The sequence below is a fragment of the Lucilia sericata genome, unplaced genomic scaffold (genome assembly GCF_015586225.1).
Source record: "Lucilia sericata isolate MDLA Ls3-8-SP2 unplaced genomic scaffold, ASM1558622v1 Contig000005F_arrow, whole genome shotgun sequence".
NCBI classification, from domain to species: Eukaryota; Metazoa; Arthropoda; class Insecta; order Diptera; family Calliphoridae; genus Lucilia; species Lucilia sericata.
The window spans coordinates 787374-813745 of record NW_023994046.1 but is presented as its reverse complement, the minus strand read 5'-3'; the positions used below and the strand labels follow the sequence as shown (position 1 = coordinate 813745).

The 26372-nt window shown below is 29.8% G+C and overlaps 2 protein-coding genes across 9 annotated transcripts; both read left to right on the top strand.

Annotated features, from left to right (window-relative positions):
* The first annotated feature begins 228 nt into the window (after positions 1-228).
* LOC119601212 (glutamyl aminopeptidase-like) lies at positions 229-5055 on the top strand. Its single transcript, XM_037952005.1, has 10 exons — positions 229-530; positions 1488-1843; positions 1970-2117; positions 2456-2717; positions 2782-3050; positions 3115-3404; positions 3469-3615; positions 3674-4168; positions 4236-4514; positions 4572-5055. The coding sequence occupies exons 1-10, from the start codon at positions 303-305 to the stop codon at positions 4933-4935; spliced, it is 2838 nt and encodes a 945-aa protein (XP_037807933.1). The 5' UTR covers positions 229-302; the 3' UTR covers positions 4936-5055.
* Positions 5056-6448: 1393 nt separating this feature from the next.
* Positions 6449-25577, top strand: LOC119601178 (glutamyl aminopeptidase-like). Of its 8 annotated transcripts, none has more exons than XM_037951986.1 (12): positions 6449-6470; positions 6538-6923; positions 8999-9369; positions 22179-22326; positions 22399-22840; positions 22899-22996; positions 23253-23542; positions 23607-23750; positions 23817-23902; positions 23967-24372; positions 24440-24718; positions 24781-25567. In XM_037951986.1, exons 1-12 carry the CDS (start codon positions 6464-6466, stop codon positions 25190-25192), a joined length of 3069 nt encoding a protein of 1022 aa, XP_037807914.1. In that variant the 5' UTR covers positions 6449-6463; the 3' UTR covers positions 25193-25567. The 8 variants fall into 8 exon arrangements, with proteins under 8 accessions (XP_037807914.1, XP_037807900.1, XP_037807865.1 ...); XM_037951972.1 differs by lacking the exons at positions 6449-6470; positions 6538-6923; positions 8999-9369 and adding exons at positions 11051-11199; positions 20661-21054; positions 21479-22058 and having other exon boundaries at positions 24781-25577; XM_037951937.1 differs by lacking the exons at positions 6449-6470; positions 6538-6923; positions 8999-9369 and adding exons at positions 11052-11199; positions 20661-21054; positions 21476-22058 and having other exon boundaries at positions 24781-25577.
* The last annotated feature ends 795 nt before the right edge of the window (positions 25578-26372 follow it).

The following is a 26372-nucleotide window of genomic DNA, read 5'->3' as shown; positions in this document are numbered from 1 at the left end:
ATTGGAATATTAGATTGACAAAATAGCATTACGATTATGTTTGTATTGTATATGTATATGTAATTCACAAATGCCAAAAACGATAGAAACTTCAATCTTATTTTTGGTCTTATCTGGAGGCTATCGTCTTAGATTACTAATTGATTAATAATAATTTGTTTTTGTTTTTCTTGGTTGTTATTTTAATTGGTGAGTACTCGTTAAACGAATAAAAATTAACCATTCGATTTGAATAGTTTTATACGGTCTTTCAACAAGACCGGTCGTTTTCCGGGAAATTACTGAAAAAAAAGTTGTACAGAATGTTGCGACATTCAAAATTATTACACATAATTTTGTGTTGGGGTCTTGTAGCGTTTGGCGTATCGACTGTCGTTTTGGGCATACAACATTCCCAATTAACTGCCTCCATCCAAGATGCCGAAGAGAAATTGGATTATATGGAAACTCAATTGTTGGGCGAAGTTAAGCCTCGTCATAAACGTGAATTAACACTTGATAATGTCAATGATTTAGTTGATGATAATAAGGTACGTGATATTAATATTTTTATAGAGTAGTAGAGCAAATGTATTTGCACCTTGAAAATAATTGACTTTATCACAGTTGTACGATTTTGGCTAATAAATTTTTTGCGATTAGAGTTAAATATTAATAACAATCTCTAACAGTATATAAGGCAGTAATGTGTTAATTTTTTTATTTATTTTAAACTAAATAAATTGATGAATTAATTAAGTTAAGTAAAATGAAATTTATGTTTAGTACATTTTGGATCAACTCCTTCACCTTCGTGAGAATTTTAAATATATGAGTGCCATTCCGTTTATAATTTCAGAAAAAAATTTTTAACCCTATAAAGTATATAAATATGTATGTATTCTGAATACTTATCCCAGATATTATTGGGACCCAAACCTTGTACTATTTTTCAAATATCGGAAATATGTTTAATATACCAGAAAGATATTCGAAACAGCTTTCAATAAATATACATATTTCCTTAACCAAGAACTAACTAACTGTTCCGATATATTCTAATATATTATTTTTAAGAGATTTTGTTCTGATTTTCGAGAGTTTGTATTTGTTTTGTCAAAATTGAAAATGGGGGTTAGACATTGTATCTTTGTTAACAACTTTGTGCAATGATTATTTGATAATGTAAAAAATATAGGATTCGATCTCAAAAAGAGGAACCAAAAACAGGATATTTTCATTAAATTTTAAGTTAATAGTTGACAAAACGTTTATTCTGGTGCTGACCATTCGTGACTAAAGTAGAGAAAAGGCCTTTCCCATGTTCTTTATGTTTATCTTAATTACCATATAAATATATAATGTTAGTATTATTAGTCCCTCATTGAGACAATTTTTATCCATTTCTATATCTTTACAAGCAAAGTTATTATTTTGCGATATCTTAACAATGGCCATATTAGTTCTAGCAAAATTGCAATAAAATAATTTATATTTTTAATCTTCAGATAAATTATCGCTTACCAAGTGCTTTGAAACCGATTTACTACAATTTGTACTTGCATCCCGATATCGACACCGGCAACTTTTCCGGTCAGGAGATTATAAACATTCAAGTTTTGGAGGAAACTGATGAAATTATTTTGCATTCGAATAAATTGAAAATTAACAATGTTTATGTAACCGGTTACGAAGTGCAAGAGCACTATTTGGATGAAGTACGAGAGTTTCTAGTGATCAAATTGAAAACTACATTGAAGGTCGATACCAAAATTAATTTGGGTATTATTTTTGAGGGTCATATGTTGAATAAGATCGTGGGTTTGTACAGTAGTACGTATACAACTCCTGAAAATGAGAAGAGGTGAGTATTTGTTTATTATTGCATTTTGTTTTTAATTTTAGCGCCTTAATATAGGCAACATGTTTTTTGTATGTAAAAGTTCAATATTAAATTTTTTTGTTGTTTTTGCCTTATTTCTTGTTTTAGAAAAATTGCTACTTCCAAATTTCAGCCAACATATGCTCGTCAAGCATTTCCCTGTTTCGATGAGCCACAGTTGAAAGCAGCTTTTAATGTAACTTTGGTGAGACCCACAGGTGATGGTTACCACGCTTTATCAAACATGAATGAAGAGGTATGTAATAAATCACAGCTGGTGGTAAAAGACATATAATAAGGCGGCACTAAAATGCATTTTACATTAAACTATTTAAATGAATTTCGTATTTTGAATTTTTTTAATAAATTAATAAGAAAGCCATTAGTATCTTATATAAACAATCATTTTATCATCAACTAAGTTCTTCCTTATTTCATTCTTTTTCATATTGTCGTAACTGGCTTTTGGAGTCATCTTACTATTGCATTATTTAATTAATACACGTTAAAATATATATTATATATATATTATCTAGTGTTTTACTGGCATTATTTCTCATCTATAATTATTACTTTTTATCAATTACTTTTTAGAGTTCATTATTTTTGGGACAATACACTGAAGTATATTTTGCATCAAGTGTTCCTATGAGTACTTATTTGACATGTTTTATTGTTTCTGATTTCGAGTCAAAAAAAGAGAAAATAAATGCTGTATACGGTGAAGATTTTGAATTACGCATCTTTGCTACTAAACACCAACTGGAAAAGACAAATTTTGCCCTTAAAACTGCAGTAGCTGTCACGGAATTTTATATTGAAAATTTCAAAGTGGAATATCCTTTGCCAAAATTAGGTAAATAAATATGAATGTTTCACCTTTAACACAACAAAACTTAATTAAACCTTTTATATTTCAGACATGGCAGCCATACCCGACTTTGTTTCGAACGCCATGGAACATTGGGGCTTATTGACTTATCGTGAAACTGCTCTATTATACGATCGTGCTTTCAGTTCCACTTGGAATAAACAGCGTACAGCCGCAGTAATCGCCCACGAGGTGGGTCATATGTGGTTCGGTAATTTGGTAACTATGAACTGGTGGAATGACTTGTGGCTAAATGAAGGATTTGCCCGTTTTATGGAATACAAGGCTATAAATCATGTCTACGAAGATTGGGGTTTGGTACGAGTGTTTAAATTAAATTTTTATAAAAAATATTTATAAATATTTTTCCATTTCCTGTTAGCCCGATCAATTTTTGGTGAATGCTTTACATGGTGTAATGAAGTACGATTCTTCGGTGGCCTCTCATCCCATTGTTCAGACAGTCGAAAATCCCGATCAAATCACCGAAATATTCGATACTATCAGTTATGAAAAGGGTGCCTCTATAATACGTATGTTGGAAGACTGTGTGGGCACTGAGAAATTCGAACAAGCCGTTACAAATTATTTAACTAAATTTAAATATAAAAACGCTGTTACCGATGATTTTATCAATGAAGTGGCAAACACTGGTTTAGATTTTGATGTCAAGTAGGTTTTAAAGAAAAATGGTTTTAAGGTTGAGGAATTAATATATATATATCTTTAATTTCAGATTTATGATGCGTACATGGACTGAGCAAATGGGTCTGCCCGTTGTAAATGTAGTTCGTACATCTCCTACAACATTTGAATTGACACAAAAACGTTTCTTTTTAAACATTGAGGATTATAATAATATTTATGATGATTCTGAATTCAAGTGTGTATATTATATATTAATAATTTTGGAAAAGATAAATTAAGATTTTTATTTTTAGCTACACTTGGACCATACCATTGACCTATTTCTACGATAATGATGCTACCGTACGGCGTAAATGGTTTAATTACGATGATACTTCAGTTTCTGTGTCCGTTCCCATCGATAGTAAATGGTTAAAGTTAAACAGCCATCAAGTGGGTTATTATCGTGTCAATTATGAGGATTCAATGTGGGATGCAATTATTGAAGATTTAGTAGCATCACCTGAAAAACTCACAAGTGCCGATCGTGCTCATTTGCTTAACGATGTCTTCTCACTGGCGGATGCAAATCAAGTTTCTTATGAGATTGCTCTCGATATGACTACTTATCTAAGTCAAGAGAAAGATTTTGTTCCGTGGAATGTGGCTGCCAGCAAGTTGCAAGCTTTGCAGGGTAATCTTATATTTACAGATTCCTATTCGGATTATCTGAAGTATGCTCGTGGACTCATTAACAAAGTCTACCAGGAGGTTACATGGACTGTTGATGAGGACAACCATTTAAGAAAGTAAGTTTTAGATTTCATTTTATAGCTTTTAAGTTGTAGACTTTATTTAATACTCGGTTTCCTTTAGTCGCTTGAGAGTTAGCATCTTAACTGCTGCCTGTTCATTGGGCATGCCCGATTGTCTGAAAGAAGCCTCTGCTCGCTTTACCAATTTCTTAGCTAATCCTGAAAACAAACCCGATCCTGATTTACGTGAAATTGTTTACTACTATGGCATGCAGAATATTGGCAAACAGAAAGAATGGGATCAATTATGGGAATTGTTTATTACTGAACAAGATGCCAGTGAAAAATTGAAGTTGATGTATGGTTTGGCTGGTGTAAAAGTTCCCTGGCTGCTGAGAAGGTATTTGGACATAATTTTTTACTTATACTTTGTATGTAAGATCTTTAATGTCTTTAGATTTATTGACTTGGCTGAAAATGAGAGCTATGTACGTCGTCAAGATTACTTTAACTGTCTGCAAAATATTGCTGGCAATCCCGTTGGAGAACCTGTGGTGTGGGAATTTGTTCGTGAACATTGGGAGGATTTAGTAGCACGTTTCACACTGAATGAACGTTATTTGGGTCGTATGATTCCAGCTATTACGGCACGCTTTTCCACTGCCACCAAATTGGAAGAGATGGAAGCTTTCTTTGCAAAATATCCTGAGGCTGGCGCTGGTACAGCTTCTCGCCAACAAGCTTTAGAAACAGTTAAGTACAATATCAATTGGATGAAAACAAACTTGGATCAAGTTACCCAATGGTTGGCCAAACAATAAATTAATAAAAATTGTATAATAATAAAATAAATTTTTAGATTTATTGATAATTTTTTTATAGAAATGTTTGAAAAATATTTGTTATAAAAAAAAATAAAAAGTGGAATTTTTGTTACAGAATATTTTTAAATGTGGGTTTTTTCGAGAAACGGATTTACAAAGAAATTCAGGTTTGTGTTTTTCGATTATATTTTAGACATCGTGGTTATATTTTTATGAAAATAAAAATTCAACACCATATATGCGAATTATTTACTTTTTTGAAACACCTGCTTTTTTTATAAAATTATTGAATTGAGCTTTAGTCACAAAAATATACAACAAAATCTTGTAAGTTTATATATAATTTTGACTTATTTATTTCTAAAGATGGCATTAAAGGATGATGAAATAGTGAAGTTTAATAAAGATTACATTCAATCAATGAATAATGTATTTATTTTTGAAAAAAATTATCTTGTAAAAAAAAAACAAAAATATACATTATATCGGCACTTAATAGATCGATGAAAATTTTAATGATCGATATTCAATAACAATCATTTTCTAAATGAAATTCACCAGTGTTGAGAATGAAATTATTTATTAAATGCCTTAAAGTATGCAATACAAAATATTAAATTGAACATGTAAATGCAATAAATTTATTATGCAAGTAGCGGAAAATCCATTATTAATAACCAGGGAAACCGGAAATTAGCAAATTTCTGGTCGTTGTACAAAACGTATTGAAAAGTTTAAAGAACAGTTTAAAAATGTAGTGAAAATTTGTGGTGTTGAGTCTGGAGAAAATCTTGATGAATACATTTCATTTGCTAACACATTCAATATTCCAAAATTTCCAATTTTCAAAAATTCAGCACGTTTTTCTTCGTTTCTTTCCTTGTATCCATATGTCTTTTTTTGCGCGTAAATCCAATTTTTTTAAGGTCTCAATTCGTAAAAATATTTTGATATGTTGTAGTAACATTTCTAGTGCAAAGCTTTCGATTCATTTAGATAAATTTCAATAAATAATTCTTGGGGAAAAATTTTTATTAGTTGTTTTGAAAATGTTGATTAAATATTTGTTATTAAAAATAATTATTTTTGGTGTCTTTATTATCTTTATTATGTCTTAAATATTGCTTACTCGATTACTGTTTTATTTATTTTTTATTTTTATTTTACAAATGGTGGCAATTAATTGTCGATTTGGATAATTTACAATGTCTACAAAGCTATAATAATGATTTGAGGCATTTTTAACTCTGATACCAATAAAAGACCATAAAGTAATTGCATATATTTTAAGCAAGTCCAAGTGATAAAAATACGATAATATCAGTAAAATTGATTATAAATTTTATATATGCGCTTGTATTGTCATATGTGAAGCGTGTTGTGTTCTATGATAAAATTGAAAACAAAAAGATATTAAGTTCAATTGTTAAGTGACATTGTAATTTCACCAACAGTTGGCGATTTAGTTTCAAATCGTCAAAACGTTTTCAAAAAGTTTATTTTATTTTTCTTTTTAAACTAAAAAATGTTAAGTGAGTTTTTAAAATTAAATGGTTGTGAAATTGTTCAAAAATTAATATTATTTCTTGCAATTCGTAGCGTTAACAGCAAAAGGATTAGCGATATTTTTCGCATTAGCTACTACAGCATTTTGTGTATCTACAATTGTTTTGGCTGTTGAAAAATCAAATTTGGAAAATGATTTACAGGATGCCCTAGATAAATTGGATACAATTTCAACTTTGACAACCGGTACAACTAGTGCTACATCACCTATTACACCATCGTCCACAACCGGTTCTCCGCCATCGACTGAACAATCACCATCATCTACTTCTGATGTAACAGATCCAACTACCAACAGCACACCAGGTGGAGGAGGATCTTCTTCTAGCCCATCCACGGAATTCCCTTGGCCTACAATGACTGTGCCAAATAATCCAACATTTCCTACTTTGCCAACAGATCTTCCTAATCCCGAAGAGGTGAGTTAATATTAATGTTATCTATCTATTCTTTTTATACATGAAAAAGTTTGGCTGTTGTATTTTTGATATCCTTTACACAACTTGATAAGACTTTTTGTACGGAAATGTATTATTCAAAATTCGGTTTTTAAATACTTAGAGTACCATTCAGATAGTTTTATCTATTTAAAAACAAGTAAGAATTTATAGTCGGGCATTGCCGACCATATACCTTACATCAGTGATTATGTTACAAATTTTGATTATTTTTTTAATAATAAAGTATTTAATTTCATTTTTTAATATGGTCCTATCCTTATTAATTTTGGTAGAGTGATTTACGTCTACATCAGTTATTTATGGGGGGATAAGGTCAAATGAGGCCCTATCATTCCAAAAAGTCAGCAGTATCATTAAGACTTATATAAAACTGAGTTTTGGAGTGATTCAAAAACATTTAACATATTTGTGAGCTCAAAACCCCTATTCGGGCGGTACGGTTGTATGGGGGAAATATGAAACAATGGACCGATTTTAACCATTTTCAATAGGCTTCGTTTGGTAAAAATTTCATCTAATTATCTTGAATTATCTTGACCTGCAGAGTGCGCACATGGGTGCACAGACAGACGATTGGACATAACTAAATCGACTCAACGAAAGTGATTTTGAGCCGATTGGTATACTTTAAGGTGGGTGTAGGACCAATATTTTTGGGTGCACAAACGCATAATACCCTCACCACTATTGGCGTAGATTATAAATATGTATTATTTTTAGTGTGAGAGCGATTTCTTATTATAAACGTAAACTGTAACGTTTTGTTTTTGTTGAAGGTCCTAGATACTTTCCGGACTCAAACCTTACTTCTATCAAAACAGTGCAATTTTTCGTAGATTTTATCTAAAATTTTCATATAAAATATATACATTTTCAATAAATCCTTAGAAAGTATCCTTAATATTCTTGTAGTTGAGCCTCTAAAAGAGAAATTATATTAAAAAATGTTTCTTCCCTTAGTGAGCTCTATAAAATGTGGAATACATTTAGAAATACGCTTAGTTCAAAAATTTAAATAAAAATAGGGAAATGTATATAAATAGACTTAACATCTTTAGCATCTAAGCTTAACTCTTTAAATGAATCATGACAATTTAATGGTGTGATATTAGGTCAATAAAGAAGTGTTACTATTAATAATAGTTTTAAAAATTAAATTCCCATAAAAACAGATACAAAATATAATAATTTCTTTATTATGGATAATAAAGGAAAATACCAAAAAAAAAAAAAAAAAATTTATATGAGTGATGAAGCGGTATATGAAACTTTATTACATGCCAACTTATCAACAAATATCGTATCATAATTGTGATAATTATTGTTTTTGTTAAATTGAATTATATCTACATATAACGATATGATTAGACTTTAGAAAGTTTCGTTAAGTTTAACTTTTCGTTTAACGGTCTGATAATGTTCGCTTTGAAGAAAATGTCCAAAACATTATTTGGTCTCAATCACAAATTTGTGTTGGTAATTAAAGGTACATACTAGCTAAATTGTAGTTTTAGTAAAATGGTTCATTTCTTAAACTTATTGAAAGGTAAATAGTAAATATAATTGTTAGATATTGACAAAATTAAACAATTTAATTTCTCTTAACTTTTAGAAAAATGTACCGCCAAAGGTTTTGCAGTATTTTTTGGTTTATTAACGACCATTTTAATTGTGGTCATTGTCATATTGGCTGTGGAAAATGCCAGTATGTCGGCCGATTTAAAGGAATCAAAAGATAAAATGGAAATTTTAGAATTATATATACAATCAATGGTTGCAAATGGTTCCAACAAATTGACAGCTTCCATGGCAGTTTCTTTGCCACCAACATCGTAATGTTTATAATTGTGTTTAAACTATTTTTGAATTTGTTTTATCTATTTTACCGAATAAACTTAATAATTATATTATTCCAATTAAATATTAACTGATTGCTTGCTACCATTTTATTACTTTGTGTTATAACCGCCAAACTTTTGTCGTAAATTTTATTACTTCATGTTGTAAAATTATTTGGAATTTGCTTTATTTAGATAATTTATCGTCTTCCCAATGACATCCGTCCCATAAAATATAAACTTTACATTCATCCTGAACTAAATGCCAAAACCTGTGAAGGTACTGTATCGATTCAAATTGAAATTGACAAGGAAACCAATTTGATCGTGTTGCATGCGAAGGATTTGGAAATAAATTCAGTGAGTATTTTGAATATGATGGCTCGTTTGCGCATACGAGTTAAGAAATTCTATTTGGATGTTGAACGTGAAATGCTGTTTATTGAATTGGAAGAAATACTATATACATCGACTCCGTACACTGTTTCCATAAGTTATAGTTGTCAGTTAGATGGTCTTGTGGGCTTTTATTCCAGTTCATATGTAAGTGCTGACAATAAAGACAGGTAAGTGGAATCTAAATATTTTTATTTCTATTGTGCATGATAAAGCATTTTGTGTAATGTATAGAAATTAATTAAATTAAATGATAATACAAATGGTAAAACCTAAATTCAATGGATTATTCCTCACTAGATGAAACGTTGTGATTTCTGAATCTTTACCTATAAACAACCAATAACAATGATAACAATTTTTGCGTATTACTAAATACTTATCTATTTTTTCATTGGCGTTCTAAATATACCCATCTGTTTGCCCTAAAAACAAAAAATGCTAAATTTAATAGCCGACTTTTAATAAAAATTGGTACATTTAATTTACAGCAAAAATACTGAATTCTTATCACGAAACATATAAAAACATTGACCCATACTCAAAATTAGCCGCACGAGTCTAAACAAAGACAATCAGCCTTAACAATAGACTGGCATAAGTACAAGATCTTTAAGTATAATACGTTTATAGCAATATACATATGTATATGGATCACCCATGCACCTGGATCGAGAGCAATAATATCTTTATACACATAAACAATAAGTCCATCTATATGATACCCTATACCGAACTTTTTTGTCTTGTCTTCTATTGAAGCTCTGGACAATTATGAAACGATCATTAATTTAGGAAATAAAGTTATTCGTGATGTAATTTAGTATCTCGATTCAGGCCAATTTTGAAATATAGACTGATCTATACGAACGATTTTACTTTAGAAAATTAAAAATTAAAATAATTCCCGGAAGTTGGTTTTACAGGCTTGGTTTTTAGTACTAAAAAAGAGCATTTGCGATATTTTATTGAATTGCACAGGGGAATAAAATGTTAAAGAGTCGAAACCAAGAGACCAAAATATACTTTTTTTGTAAAGGATTAAGCAGCGCTTAATGTAAATGGATTAAGCAGGTGAAATAATGAACCGATCTTAACCATTTTCAATAGGCTTCGTCCCTGGGGCAATAGAAGATCATGTACCAAATTTCATTGAATTATCTTCAAAATTGCGACGTGTAGTTTGGTTACAAGGTTTACATGGACGGACGGACATAGCTAAATCGACTCAGAAAATGATTCTAATCCGATTGGTATACTTTAAGGACCAATATTATTGTGCGTTACAAACATCAGCACAAACCCTTCCCACGAAAATGGTGTAGGGTATAAAAAAATATTTTTTTAAAAACTCATAATACCCTCCAATAGCGACGTAGGAACTACAAACATAATACATATGTAATTAGTTTTGAGATAATATTTTGCGTTCAAAATAAGTTTATTTTTCAAATCGCATTTTATATTTTGATAACAAATTATATGCAGTTTTTTACCAAAACCATTTATTTAAACCATCTCCAAAAAAACTCAAAACGGCCAAAAAATTGTACAATCGTAACAAACTAAACACGCGCATTACAATGTTTATCTCGTATCACGTACTCTCACATTTCTTCATAAGCTGGCTTTAATATTTGAGCTCCAAAACTGAAAAGCCGGTCTCATTATAAAGCAATGATCTGCAAAGATCACAAACATCGAAACTTGTACTCGATACAACATCATGACAATAACAACACTACAACAACAATAATAACAAAAACACAAACAACTCTTTGTATAACACAGCGCATAAAAAAGCAAAAACAAATGAAAGCGTGTATTGGAATTGAAAAAAGTGTGTTTGACTTACTAAGTCTTCATGAAGTATTGAAATCAAAACTTAAATTTAGTCGAGAGTGAACGTTGGTCAAAAGCGGACAGAAATTTGAACGAAAAAGAGAAAAATTACAAAAGATAAAAAAACTAACGGTTCCTTTTTGCAAAAAAAAAAATCGGTACAATAATAGTGATTGTCAATTGTTAAAAAAAAAATAATAATTATAAAAAAAAGAAAAATGCAAATAATTTAACTTGTCATTAATTTCGTTATATTAACAAATGAAAGCATTTTTCCAATTAAATCTATTCAATATGAGAAAATTTTAAAATATTGTGGTCAAACAAATAATCATTTTGAATTAAACAAATAGTGATAGTGGTCATAGGAAAAGTTCATACAACTTAAAGATTTGTTATGCATGCATACATACTTACATACATATTTATAAATATTTGAATTTAAAAGAAAAGAAAGTGAAATCAATAAATAGAAAAGTGGAAAATATGAAAAGAAAAATGTCATCTTTTCTAACCTTAAAATTATACAAATTTAAAGAGATGAATGAGAATGAATGAATTTACAAACTTTTGTCTCATCTTGGTCTTGTTCTTCTTTAAAACATTTATGTTTTTTGTTTTCATTTGTTTTTATTATTATTTACTCTAGCAAAAACAACCAACCAACAACAACAACAAACTTTATTCATTTGCCATCCGAATATGGCCTAAATTTCATGGAACAGGTTTTTTTTTCAAATAAATCAAAAGCATTTTAAAGTTACTGTTAACTACTTCAAGTATTAAATATATAAATTAAATTAAATGAAATAAAATAAAATAAATATTTAACCTCAATTGACTACTGGCGAACGACAGACCTACAAATTTTATGCGATTAGTAAGAATTGAATAGAGGCACGCCAAATAATGGCACAATGATTCTTAATCGCAACTACAAATTGGGGGGCGGTGTAGTGAGAATAAAGCGTCTTTTAGTTCATCAACACCTTAATGACTGCTTATTTTATTTGTTTAGATTCTTTGGTATTTTTTTTTGTACTCGGCTTTGTGTTCTCCATTCGTGTGTATTTGTATTTGTATTGTTTATGGTTTATTGGTTTATTGTTATTTTGGTTTAAAAGATGATGTTTATTCAACCATATCTTGTATTTACTATCGCTTACTTGTACACTTGAAAGCCAAACGATCAATAGACATTTAAAAATAATGTTAATACGATTAATACACCCTACAGCAGGAAGTCAATCTTTTTGACATTATTACAAGCAAATTAAAAATATTATGGTCACTAAACTAAAATTAACTAATAAAGAAGAAACGTTTTTGGACGCAAGGTTCGCAAATTTAACTTCTACTTTAAAGGGTTAAGATGGAAATGAAATATACAGTATTTAAGCTATATTTTCCTTTAAAAAGTTTTGCAGTATTTTGCAATATGAAGAGTAAAACTGTAATTACCACACTAAAAACCTTAATTAACGCTTTTGAAACGGTAGCGGAAAGTAATGAAAAATACATTTTTCCAATACTATTTATTTATAACATTTGTTGATACTTGAGTCAACGAGAGTAATAATTTTCGTATTTATGGATATTAGGCTCTATTAATTCATATGGGAAGCGACATGTCCATGTTACTAATCCACCAATTTTGCCAAATATTCACATGGATGTCAAAGTAGTTCGTGCAAAATTTGAGGATTCTACCTCCTATAGATTTTTAGATATACGAATTTTTGTATTTAATTCATATGGGAGGTCCCACGCTCCCTATTGCTAGTCCAAGTATTTCCCACAAATTTTTCATATGCATTTCAATGTTGTCCATGCAAATATTGAGAAATGTAGCTCTGAGCCGAACTGCTCACAACTTTAGCCGAATTGGACAAAAGCGGTTATAGGATACGTCTTGTCAATGCATAATGGACACATTGGAAGGCTATACACAATAATCGTACGTGCCTGATCGCATACCAGGCAAAGATAGTTAACCTTACGAACCCAAAACCATTTGACGCAACGAGAGCAGAATTAAAAATACGGATGAGAGAAACTCATAAGGCCACACAGGATTACGGACACAGCTATAAAAAGTTGAACGTGCGGATTCAGATAAATGTAGAGCATGGATGCTAGTGAAAGTCTGGAGCACTTTCTTTGACATTGTCAGGATTTCACCGAAATTAGGTCCAAATATCTTGGGAATGATATATTCGAACACTGATTGGAAAATTCTTAGGAATTATCTCCAGGAAACTAAGTTTCTGAATATCGGACGATAATATATTCCGTAAATATTAAGGTTTCTGTTATATTTTCTCAGATATACTGATTTAATATTTTTCTTATGTGGGAGGTGATACTATTCTATGAGAAGTGCCACGCATACTATTGCTAGTGCTCCCATTTTGTCCACATGGACACAATGTTCAATGGATACAGACAGACAGCTTTCTCCGTCGTTGTATTTGTATTTTATTTTTATCCAATGCTACCATTTAAAGTCCTAGTCTACCTTCATGGATCATGTACTCAATTATACCCCAAAATAGGGGTTTACGTCATATATAGGATTTACGTCATATTTAACTAAATACGTACATATTTGATTAAATAACATGGTTTTATTAAAATATTTCAGAAAATATTTATGTATGTATGTACTTGGTTTGCAACATCCTCGTTTAATTCAAAGGTAAAGGGTATTCAAAATTCGTCATGTTCCAATGCGGCACACTACAACATGTTTCTGTTTGGTTTCAATTTCATTGTGGTGTTAAAACTTTTCTTTTTTCTGTTTTTTTTTTGTTTTTGTCAATTTTATAAGTTGTTTTCTTCATTCATTGATATGATTAATGTCATTTAACTTTGTATTTTAAATGCATTTTTATTGTAATTTATATTTAGGTTGCATGGACTGACTGGAGGCAAAAAAACATTGGTTGTACTAAATAATACGCACTTTACAATGAACGTTTCAATTGAATCGAACATTATGCATATGTCTGTGAATGTGGGTTCTATACTTTTCCTATAGTCATGTGGTGTTTTTTCTTACTTCGACTTGTTGTGACTCAAAATACGGGTTAGAGTACTTTCTACACTTTGAGAGGCAGACAAACGAACACGTACCTTAACCATGCAACTTGTCCAAGTAATTGCTCCATGTACATATTTATTACCGGTTTTATAAAAACTCACTCGTACTTTTATATTCTTCTTTGCAAGTTTTATTTAGTGATTTTTTTCTGACTTGTCTTGTTGCTTAAATTTCTAGCATTGTTTTGATATGAGCAAACGATCTTTGCTGGCACAACAACAGACGACTAGTTTGTTGTTCACAGACATTTTATAAAAAAAGAAGAAAAAAAAAAATACGATAGAATGTCAGTGAATTTTGTTGTTTATGTATTTGGCTCATTGACATTTTTTTAATATATGTATGTATTTTTTTTATTTGGTATTTTCTTACAAACTTTCTGTTTTTTTTATTTACTGTTTAAATAATAATTATTTTAAATATTACAAAGTAAAAGATTATTATTATAATAAAAACATTATTATAATAATAAAAACAAAAGAAACAATTAAGAATTAAAAATCGATTAAGTTAAATGTGATGAATGTAAAATAATAGTCTTTTTTTAAATATAAACAAATAGAAGGAAAGCATTTTCAAAAATAGTAGAATATTTAAGTAAAAAAATTAAGGTTTTGTTAAAGGCTAATCCTTGTAATCATAAAGTTATCAATGGCTTATTTTTGGTTTATTAAACGGTTTTGCCATATGAATATGAGACTAAAAAGCTGCAGAATTTATAGCTGCCTACTATAGTGCGTTTTTTTGTTCTCTTTCGTCTTGCTAAGTGTTGGGAATACATTTTTTTGTTTAGCCAAAATAATCAATTACTCACACCTTGACAGTTTTATTTATTTAACTGCAGCCAAAAGATTGCATTTATGGATTTGTTTTTAATCGTACTACGCATACAAATTTTGTTCAAAATTTAAAATTCTTTGCACGTGCGCATGCGCAACATGAATTTAATATGCTTTATTTTTTTTTTTGGACAAATAAGAAGCTCTAGCAAACAGCCAAATGTGTGCGTATAAACTAATAGACGCTTAAAAAACTTTTTTCATGCTAAACACTAATTTTGTATTTGTTAAATACGAGTTAAAACATTTAAAAACTGAGGTGTTTTCCAGCTGGGCAGACTGCTACTTAATTCAATGCTTAGATTATTTTTTTCGGTAAAAGAAAAATTCCCATTTGCCGCCAGTTAAAGTGAAGAATTATAAAAATGTGTCAGTGTGTCAGGGTATGAAGGGCGTATGTGTTGAATATTTACATACTTTAGTTTAAAACACTTTTATTATCTTAAGGTCTTGTTGAGTTAATTTACATTAGTTATTGTTATAAAGGAATTTGTTAAATGATAATTTTAAAATGACTTTGAATCGATTTGCAAATATTTATAAATAGTTTCTTCTTTTGAAATTTTTGCAAAATTTGCATTTTAATTTGATTTGAATTAATGTAAATTTATTCAACAATATTAATTGAACTGCATTTACGAGAAAGTAGTTTAAGTCCGTTTTATGTTAAACTGAGAATTAGTAAGTATATTAATTTCTATTGTTATCTTATCTTATAATTAGTAAAATAAAAATTAAAAAAATATAATCTTTAGGCTTTTTTTGCTGTAAAAACGGGCGTAAGTTAGTAAGGCTTTTCTAAAATTTCCCATATTTACTTTTTTTGATTATTTGAATTCACATGCACCGCCCTACTGTGCTTGTGTAACTAAAGATAAATTACATTTACGCCTTTCATTTAAATAAGTAACTGACCTGCATTTTTTTTGTTTTTAAACACAAGTACAGACTTTTTGATCCATAATTAATTTTAATTGTAATGACTTGTGCATTTAAACGGTTATGTCTGTAAGTGATAAATAAGTTCAATTAGAGGAATTTAAGTTCATTTTAAGATAAGTTTACATTTTATAAAGTTCCTTTACATTTAGATAAAAACAAGTTTAAGTTGAGTATTTGAACTTGAAATTTAGAAATATTCATATTTAAGTTCTATCCCTTTTAATAGCGATATTTCGATATTTGTAATGTGGAATGAAATGGTGCAAATTTAATCCAAATCGGAAGACATCGATTTTTAAAGTTGGGTCACTGAAATGAAATTGCCCATATGTATGTATTTTAGTCATTATTTAAGAACGTTAAACTTAAAAATATATTGACATTCATATATAAATTTAAAAAAATCTGGTATTTTGCCTTTTTTAAAAATCATGAATTTTCGTACAATATTGTTTTTGACTTGTTTTGCATGTTATAGAAAATAATACTTATTTGTTCTACTTTATTTAGCTGAAAGCATTTATCAAAAAGTTGCTGACATTTTTTAGATAAATAGTAATAGGAAAACATTGAAATTCTTTCTAAAATTAGTTAAATTCATTGAAAATTCAATGTCTGTCAGATAACTGTTTAACTTTTATAACAGATGAATTGAACTATTAAATAGTAGTTTAAACTATAACACTGAAGAAAATTGGTAAAGATTTAATAGGTATGAATGACATATATAAATACGTGCATCTTTAGCAGATAATTTAATTTATTCATGTTCAATTAAAGAGTTATATATCATGCATACTCACAAGTTCGATCACATCAGCGTATGAATGATATGGTTATAAAATACCAGTCCTCTGAATACACCAGCTAAATGATTTATGTGCTAATATCTAAGTCGAGTATGTATGTAAGTGTTATTTTGAAACCATGTCAATACAATTTAATTTCCGTAGATAAATAATAACAAGTAAATAAAATAAACTAATAAAATAAATAAAATTTTGCTAAATTATTACAAATTAGCTTTTTGTAAAAATAACCATGATGCATTTGTAAACTTTTAATTTTTTACATGCCTCCACCAACTGTCATAATTGATTGTTATACATTCTACTCATTTTAAACACACATGTTGTTGCATGAATGCACATTCAAATTACTGTATGTATGTTTGTTTGAATGTAATATGAATGTGTTTTTGTTATAGGAAGATTGAAGATTATACTGACACTTTGAGTGACATGACGCAACCTACACGTACGAATGAATGACTGACTGAATGAATGCATCTATAAGTATGTATAACAATGGCAACAAAATTATAATCAAAAATGAGAAAAAATCCAAATAATATTTGAAACTGAATAATAATACAATATGTATGAAAACCGTATGCGATTGCAAATATGATAGTTCAGAATAAAAGATAATCATCATTGTTATGATGATGATGATCATGATGGGTTTAGTCATAACTGAATAATATTGCTAAGCCAACTTATACTTTGTTTATCAATTATTTTAAAGTGCAAAACTTTAATAATAATGATTATAATGACACAAATACATTTATTTAAAATACTCACTAACACGTTCGCTCTTTTGCTCTCTCATTTGTACATATTTTAATCGATTGCATTACATTTTATGATCATAGTAATGATGATTGTGTTGTTGCTTCGATGTTGCTGGCGATGGCAACGATGATGTTGCTGTTTATTATTTTACGACGTGGTTTACCCAGTTGCACTTTATTGCAGCATCTACATATTCACACTCATAATAGTTTTTTCTATTTACACATGAAAATATGTATGTATGTATGTATGTATATGGTTACCTCATTAGCCAAAGTGATTAAGTCTAATTAGTTTTGTTTTATTTAAATATTAAACCGCCCGAATAACTTCTGGCTATTTGTACTTACAAAATAGTTTAAATGTTAACAAATAACTACGTATTGATTTCAAAATGGTTTCATAAATAAAAACTATTTAACATGTTTTAGGGAGTTAATCTATTTGGCAATTAATAAAAGATTTGCAAAAGTATGTACATTAGGGTGGTCCCGTTTGTATGGAAGAAACAAGTGAACAATAGCAATGAATTTTCCAATTCAATCCTATTCACATACATACGTATAAATGCATTAATATGATTGAACTATGATTTGACATTTTAATTGGTTAGATGTTGAGAAATAAAATATGTAGTTTTTATTTTTATGGTATTGCAAATAGTGCAAATACATGCATTAACATTTAATTAACTAGTTTTTCTAGTTTGTTTTTTTAATTAAAATAAACACTATTTTTAAACTACGCAAATATTTATTCGTAATTCATACGCCATGATAAACCAACTTATTAACAAATTAATTGTTTAGTTTTTCATTTCCTAATTTTCACTTTGAGAAAAAAAAGAAAATTATACAAATTAAATATAAAAGTAGTCATATAAATATGTGGTTGTTTTTTCTTTAAACAATACTAAACATTTATTGAAACTGTTGGCTATTTAACCATATGGGAGTGTTGTGGGTAGATTTTGTTATTTAGAGATAAATTTCAGTATTAATTTGAATTGTACTGCCTTTTTGAGAATCTCATGTACTAGGAATAGCTCTGAATCGATGGGGTGTATATTGTTTTTGCCATTCCGTTTATAACACCTCAAGATATTGGTCATCGACCCACAAAAGTTTATATATTCCTGGTCTTCATTAAATTCTAAGACGATCTAGCCATGTCCGTCCGTTTGTCTGTCTGTTGAAAACACTATAGGATCCGAACGGAAAGAGCTTGAGGATTGAAACTTTACACAAATATTCTAAATAGGTTGGTAATATCGGTCTACGTTTTCGCATAGCCTCTAAACAAGAAAACGGTTTTAACAGTCATAACTGTTTTAAGTATAGCGACGAACTTCGACATAAACAAGTTTTATACGAACCACAGTCTCCTACCAAATGATCAAAAAATGACTTTAAGTAGGTTTGAGAGGCATATTATATTAGGTTTGGTCGATTTCAGATTTTTTCAGATTATTTTGGAATTTATACTCTGCCCCTTATAAAGTTCTAAAAGTCGTTTTGCGAACCAGAAATATTATAAATATCTCGGAATTTTTAAGACCCATTTCGAAAAGTTTGCAGTGAAATCAGGATTGTCAGTTGCTGCAGGGAATTAAGGGTCATTTAAAAAATGTATTTCAATGATTTATCGGAATTATTTTTTTTATCGAATATGATGATACTTTTACATATTTCTACTATTTATTTAAATTTTTCAAAAATCAAACTATAACAAACTTGAATGAATAACAAAAAATGTATAGTGTTAAATTAATAATATAAACAATAATATTGCAAAAAATAAAAAAATACTTTATTTTGAAAAGAGGGTTAACTTCGACATCGTGCCAACAACCTTGGTTGAGTTTCATACAACTCCACCTCGAACGTTAGTAATGCAAAAGCCACCGTTACCACCTCTAATGTGTTTAAATACTTGTTACACTAACATTTACATGTAAAATAACAAATACAAGTACATAACATGTATGAATTCATTTACTTGCGGTAAAGTATTTCACTAATATAGAAAGTGAATTGAAAATGACGACAACGACTGTCAGACATATTACAAATCAACTTAACTTGGCCATAATTCAAACAAGTTTTGATACAACTTAAACATTATAAACAAATGCGATGTATTTTATATTTTAATATTATTTTCAATAGTTTATTTACATGATGAGTGAAGAGAAATAAATATATGTATAAAAGTAATCATAAACATAAAATAAAGAAGAAAATAAATGCATAAAGTAATAAATTTTCTTCATCAAAAGATGAAACCTAATTCAGAGTCTAAATCATTAATTCATTCCGCCTATAATGCTGGATACTCACTCGTAAAATATCTATGAATGTTTTAACAGATGCGTTTGTTGGCTGGAGCATGTAGACAAATCAGTCAAAGCGTTTGAACCATTAACATGGTGCTAGAATGTTATAGCAAATTTAGTTTTGTTGTTGTTGTTGGATTTTACTTTATTTTAACAATAACAAAATTATATACCAATTTATTTGACGCCGGAAGCAAATTATTTAAGTCTGTTGTGCTTCGATTTATTAAAATATTTGTATTTATTTTTTCAATCTTTTTGTTTGGTTCGCATATTAGTGATAAAACAAATTAAATTACATGGTTGTTTTATTTATTGTATATACAAATACAATACTCGTACGAGTACAACAAATGTCAACAACATACAATGAGTACAATATTGTCTGATTAAATGTTTTACATAAAAAACAATTTGTTAAAAAATAGCTTTTATTTATCAAACGTTTTGTTATTAACTCAATATTAGAGATATTCAAAATTAATTACTGTCGTTGGTAAACTAAAAATTCACTTATTTTCAACAAATTGTACGGCAAAATGCCTATTCTAACTACATATTTTCAATGAAAGTTGGAATTTTTAATAGAAAGTTAAAGAATGATGGAAATATGTACATATGTATGTGCAACTATGATCGGTCATTAGAAAAATTCTTTAGAACATTCTATAAGTCTTGAATCTTAAAAAACAACTTCCTAAATTTTCATAAATTCAGCTTGATTATTTGTATTATTCCCCACAATATTTTAGCATGTCTTGTTAGAAACTATATTTCTAACACTTTAATAATAATTAGCACTTTATATGCATTCTTTAAATAGTATTATTAAATATCGAAACATTAAATCTTCTATAAATGTTAACAAAAGGCTATTATAGTGCGTAAAGAATTATTTAACAGTTGCCAAAGTCAAAAAATATTTAGATACTAAAAAAATCAAAACATAAAATAATAAATCAATAAAAAAGAAAGCAAAATGTACCCGCCTCAACAGCATCAACCAAAAATGCCCATACCCATAAGACCAAGGTCATCACTATCGACAGACGAACATCATCATCGGATGAAAGAGACGCATCATTTGTCGAAAAAACCCAGCAATGCGGTATTAACATTAGCGGGATTTTGTATATTTCTTTTAGTATTGTGTGTTTTCTTATTAGGAGCATTAGTCTATGTCGGTAGAAATATTGTTAATGAACAAAATTATAAAGGTGGGTCAACAAATTTGATAAATTTAATATGTACCGACAAATTATACAAAGATTTCGTATTTATTTTTTATATAATTATTCCACAATTTATAGACATAAAAATATTCTTTTATTTTAAAATTTAACGGTCATTTTATTACTTTTAACAATATGGCAACACATTTGCCACATTGCTACCTATGGCATCTCCATTATAAATGTCATGCTTTTCATGTTATCATTTCGTAGTGAGTGAATCCAATTGGATTTTTTTCTTTGTTTTTTTTTTTTAGCCGGTTATTCCTTGCTTTTGTTAGCGATTATCTTCAGTTTTTATTATTTCGATTTTTAAATCTTTGTGTGATTTTGATAGTACACATCTTAATCTAAAGAAATCTTATCAATTGTTAAAAGTATTTGATTTTTTGCTATAATAAAACAGTAGATTTCACCTACAACGATACGATTGTGTCAGAGGAGGGACAGTTGAATGACATTTTGCGTTTATCGACCAAGCCAATTTTAAGATTTCGTCCAGTGACGCCAACAACACAGTCACCCCACAAGTCGACGGTCTTTCTTTTTAATAAGACAACAATAGCGCCGTCCATAATGGCTACATCAAAGGTTTTGCAACATTTGTCTTTCCGTTTACCCAGAGAGTTGAGGCCATTGCGTTATAATCTGATATTGCAACCGGATTTGAAAAATAAAACATTCAGCGGAAATGTAACTATAAGACTGGAAGTAATTAAACCCATTTCGTACATACCTGTGCATTCGAAATTTTTGTCGGTGGTGACCAAAGAAGTCATGCAATTAGGCAATGAAGAGAAACCCTCACGCATAATCACACCGTCATTGACTTTTGAACATCCCCAATTGGAATATTGGGTCACCGAGTTTGCTGAACCCTTGGAAGTGGGCAATTATTCTTTGCAATTGGCTTTTAATGGATCATTGGTAGAACGTATAGTAGGTTTTTATCAGAGTTCCTATTTCGACAAGCAACGTAATGAAAAAAGGTACATACACACAAAATGCTTTAAGGTCTTGCACAAATTTGAATTTATTTTTTAACTCGTTACTAATTCAATCTATTTATTAATTTAGAATTTACGTAATCATTATTATTTCGATTTCAGATGGATAGCAACTTCAAAATTCGAACCTACTTATGCTCGCCAAGCATTCCCATGTTTTGATGAGCCTTCTATGAAGGCCATGTTTACCATAACTGTAGTAAGACCTTCTGGGGACGGTTATCATGCACTTTCAAACATGAATGTTGAGGTAGGTTATATATTATTTTTGATAACATAAATAAGTTTTGTGTTCTAATCAGTTGTTCTCAACTGTTTATAGGAAGAAAAAGATATTGGTGGCGGTCTTACCGAGGTCACTTTTGCCGAAAGTGTACCCATGAGCACATACTTGGCTTGCTTTATTGTATCTGACTTTGCTCACAAATCGAAAATGGTAAAGGGAACTTTAGAAGGTCAGAATGACTTTGAAATGCGTGTATTCGCTACCGCCGCCCAAGTTGACAAAGTCGATTATGCTCTTAATGTTGGTGCCAGTGTGACTGAATTTTATATTGATTACTTTAATATTTCTTATCCACTGCCTAAACTTGATATGGCCGCTATTCCTGACTTTGTCTCGGGTGCTATGGAGCACTGGGGGTTGGTAACATATCGTGAAACTGCATTATTGTATGACAAAACTATTAGTTCGAGTTCTAATCAACAACGTGTTGCCACAGTCGTAGCCCATGAATTGGCGCACATGTGGTTCGGCAATTTAGGTGGGTTAATCACTTTTTTGTAATTTTGTTTATTAAAATCTTTTGTTTTCTTTTATAGTTACAATGAAATGGTGGAACGATTTGTGGTTGAATGAAGGCTTCGCTAGTTATATTGAATATAAGGGTGTTAATCATGTTCACCCAGATTGGCAAATGGTAAGTGGTTACTTTTTCAACAAAATCAAAATTTTTATATTTTATAATGACTAAGACTAAAGATCTTTAAAATGTTAAAAATATATGATTAAAGCTAAATTACCTCCAGACCAAGGTTCTTAAAAATTTTAAAAATTTGGAAACAATTTTAGAATAACTTTATATTATAAGGATTTTTCCATTTTGAACGTTAAAATTTGTAATTTATTTACCTTTACTGCAAATATTATTCAACTAATCTTCATATTTTACGCAGCTCGATCAATTCCTCATTGCTGACTTGCACGGTGTAATGAAACTTGATGCCACTTTAGCTTCCCATCCAATCGTACAAACTGTTGAAAGTCCTAATCAAATTACTGAACTTTTTGATTCCATTACTTATTCTAAAGGAGCTTCTATCATTCGTATGTTAGAAGATTTAGTTGGAGCAGAGAAATTCCGCAATGCCACCACCAACTACTTGAATAGATTCTACTATCAAAATGCCGAAACTAATGATTTCCTTAGTGAATTGGAAGCATTGAACTTTGATTTTGATGTCAAGTAAGTATTTTAAGTCGAGATTTTATTAGTTGTAAGTTGATAATAATAACAAATATTTTCCAAGGTTAATTATGCAAACGTGGACTGAACAAATGGGTTTACCAGTTGTAGAAGTCACCCGTACTGGAAATAGTTACAAATTGACACAGAAGAGATTCTTCGCTAATCCTGAAGACTACAATGGTAGCTATGAAGATTCCGAATTTAAGTGAGTTTCACTATTCAGTTTATAGAAAATTTAAAAAAACAAAAATTTCTTATTAAATTTCTATAGTTATCATTGGTCCATACCAATAACTTATTTCACCAGTGCCAACAGTGAAGTTCAACGTGCTATTTTCAATTATAATGACAATGAGCGTAAGTGATATTTGTTATTATTTATAAATGCTGGAGATAAAAATATTCATTGTATATATTTTAGTAACTGTTACAACTCCTGCCGCCGTTGAATGGATTAAATTCAACAAGGATCAGGTGGGTTACTACCGTGTTAATTACCCCACCGATATGTGGCAATCTTTGACAAAGGCCTTGTTCGAAAATCGTGGTGTCTTTAGCGTCTCAGATCGTGCCCATTTGATAAATGATGCTTTTGTTTTGGCTGATGCTGGTCAAGTGGACTACAGCATTGCTTTGGAATTGAGTAAATATTTGGAAAAAGAGTTGGATTATGTACCATGGAATGTAGCTGCCTCGCGTCTAAGTGCCATTAAGAATTTATTATACTTTACCGATTTATATCGTGATTTTGTGGACTATGCCCGTCAGTTATTGAAAACTGCTTACGAATCGGTGACTTGGAATGTCGGCGATGATCACTTGCAAAAGTATTTTACTATTTTTGATAAATGATTTAAATAGGATTTTTAATGGTTTTCCTTTCTTTGTTTCAAGTCTTTTACGTGTAACCATTTTGAATGCTGCCTGTGGTTATGGCAACTCCGAGGCTTTGGAAGAAGCTGGTAAGCGTTTTAGCGAGTGGTTGGCCAATCCAAGTGTAAGACCTAATCCTGATATTCGTTCTACGGTGTACTACTATGGTATGAAAGTTGCTGGTAACGAAGAGACCTGGAATCAAGTCTTTGATTTGTTTGTGACTGAACAAGATGCTCAAGAAAAAGTCAAACTTATGGAAGCTTTAGCAGCTATTAATGAACCATGGATATTGCAACGGTATATTTCTCATTTGGAGGACGTTTAATTTTACAAAAACTAAATTTTTTCTATAATTTCAGTTATATTAATTTGGCTTGGAATGAAAGCTATGTAAGAAGTCAGGATTACTTTAGCTGCCTGCAATATATTGCTCAAAACCGCGTAGGTCAACCTCTAGTGTGGGATTATGTTCGTGAAAATTGGCCACGTTTGGTTGAACGTTTTGGCATTAATGAACGTTACTTGGGACGCATGATTCCATCCATAACATCCCGTTTTGCCACACAAACAAAACTTGAAGAAATGGAAGCATTCTTTGCAAAATATCCAGAAGCTGGAGCTGGTACTGCCGCTCGAAAAGAAGCCTTGGAAAATGTTAAGAACAATATTAAATGGTTGGAACAAAATTATAAACCTGTTGGCGATTGGCTACAATCCCAAAAGGCTACCGACGACAGCACTGAATCAACAACTGCCAATAGCATCAATTAAATAATTCATTATTGTTGTTCTTTTCATTATAAAATTATACTAAAGTGTCTTTTTTGTATATTATAAAAGTTTTATTTCAATTTCGATCTGTATTATACACTCTTGTCTTCTGCATATATACATATTATCTATCTATCTCCTAACATTAATAAGACTCTATTTTTTTTTTTTGTATTTTTTAAATCCATTATTCAGGTTTAAAATGTTAAATAGTATTTTTTTAATGTAATATTATTTCTTATCTATTAAATTTATATTTTATTATTTTAGGTTTATATTATTTAGTTGCATGTTTATAAAAATTGGATTTACGATATCGAATTTTGTATGAAGAAATTGGAAAAAATAAATTTATTAAAAATTGTTGTATATAAATAATATTAAAGGAGAGAAATGTTTCTTTTTTGTGTTTTAATTTATCTTAAAACGGGTAAAATACTTATATTAACAGTTTAGGATTCTATTAGTTTATCAAAAGGTGCTTTTAGGTGCCAATGCTTTGAATAATCGAAAACCGATAACTTTAACAATTTTTTTCCGAGTAAACAAAATTCAAAATATTCAAATCTGGAATTTGATTTGAGGTTTAAGAATTCAAATTACAAGTTTAATTGAAAGAAAATTTTCGCTAAACAAGTGCCGACAAGAAATTAGTATGAGCCAGGCATAATTAAAATATTTTCAAAGAAAACATCTACCTTCCAACAATATAAGCTCTTGGCACATTAACTGAAAGTGCTTACACGAATGGTAGGATTTATTAAAATATCTATGATTAAAAGGTTAAAAATCTTTCGTAATTCAGCTCTGGGTGGAGAAGATTGTCGTGCATGGTTGCCATTATCGCTTAAGGGGAATCAAGTCGCCCTTTTTGCTCTGCCTTCGAGAGTTTTACGTATCAAACCGCATTGGTCAAATGTGTGTGACGTTGAATAACTGAACCGAGTTACGGGTTTTTGAAGTGCGTGTTGACCGTATGCATTCGTGTTAACTTAACCTAAGTTTTAATTTAGATTATGGTGGAGAACCAAAAAATAACTCAGTTTGATATTCTGTCCAGTCGTACTGGAATAATTGGTGTTGACGTTATAATCTTTCGATTTGGCCAAGAAGTCTTAGCTGCAGATGCAGTTAAGCAAACTTAAAAAACAAACAAAGGGTTAAAATTATGCAGTTGCTT

Excerpts from the sequence above, each read along its gene's own strand:
- LOC119601178 (XM_037951937.1), top strand. The coding sequence starts at position 20,817 with ATGTACCCGCCTCAACAGCATCAACCAAAAATGCCCATACCCATAAGA. Across the intron at positions 23,543-23,606 it reads AACTTTGATTTTGATGTCAA|GTTAATTATGCAAACGTGGA; the intron begins GTAAGTATTTTA and ends ATATTTTCCAAG. Across the intron at positions 23,903-23,966 it reads CAATTATAATGACAATGAGC|TAACTGTTACAACTCCTGCC; the intron begins GTAAGTGATATT and ends TATATATTTTAG.
- LOC119601212 (XM_037952005.1), top strand. The coding sequence starts at position 303 with ATGTTGCGACATTCAAAATTATTACACATAATTTTGTGTTGGGGTCTT. Across the intron at positions 531-1,487 it reads ATTTAGTTGATGATAATAAG|ATAAATTATCGCTTACCAAG; the intron begins GTACGTGATATT and ends TTTAATCTTCAG. Across the intron at positions 3,616-3,673 it reads TATGATGATTCTGAATTCAA|CTACACTTGGACCATACCAT; the intron begins GTGTGTATATTA and ends TTTTATTTTTAG.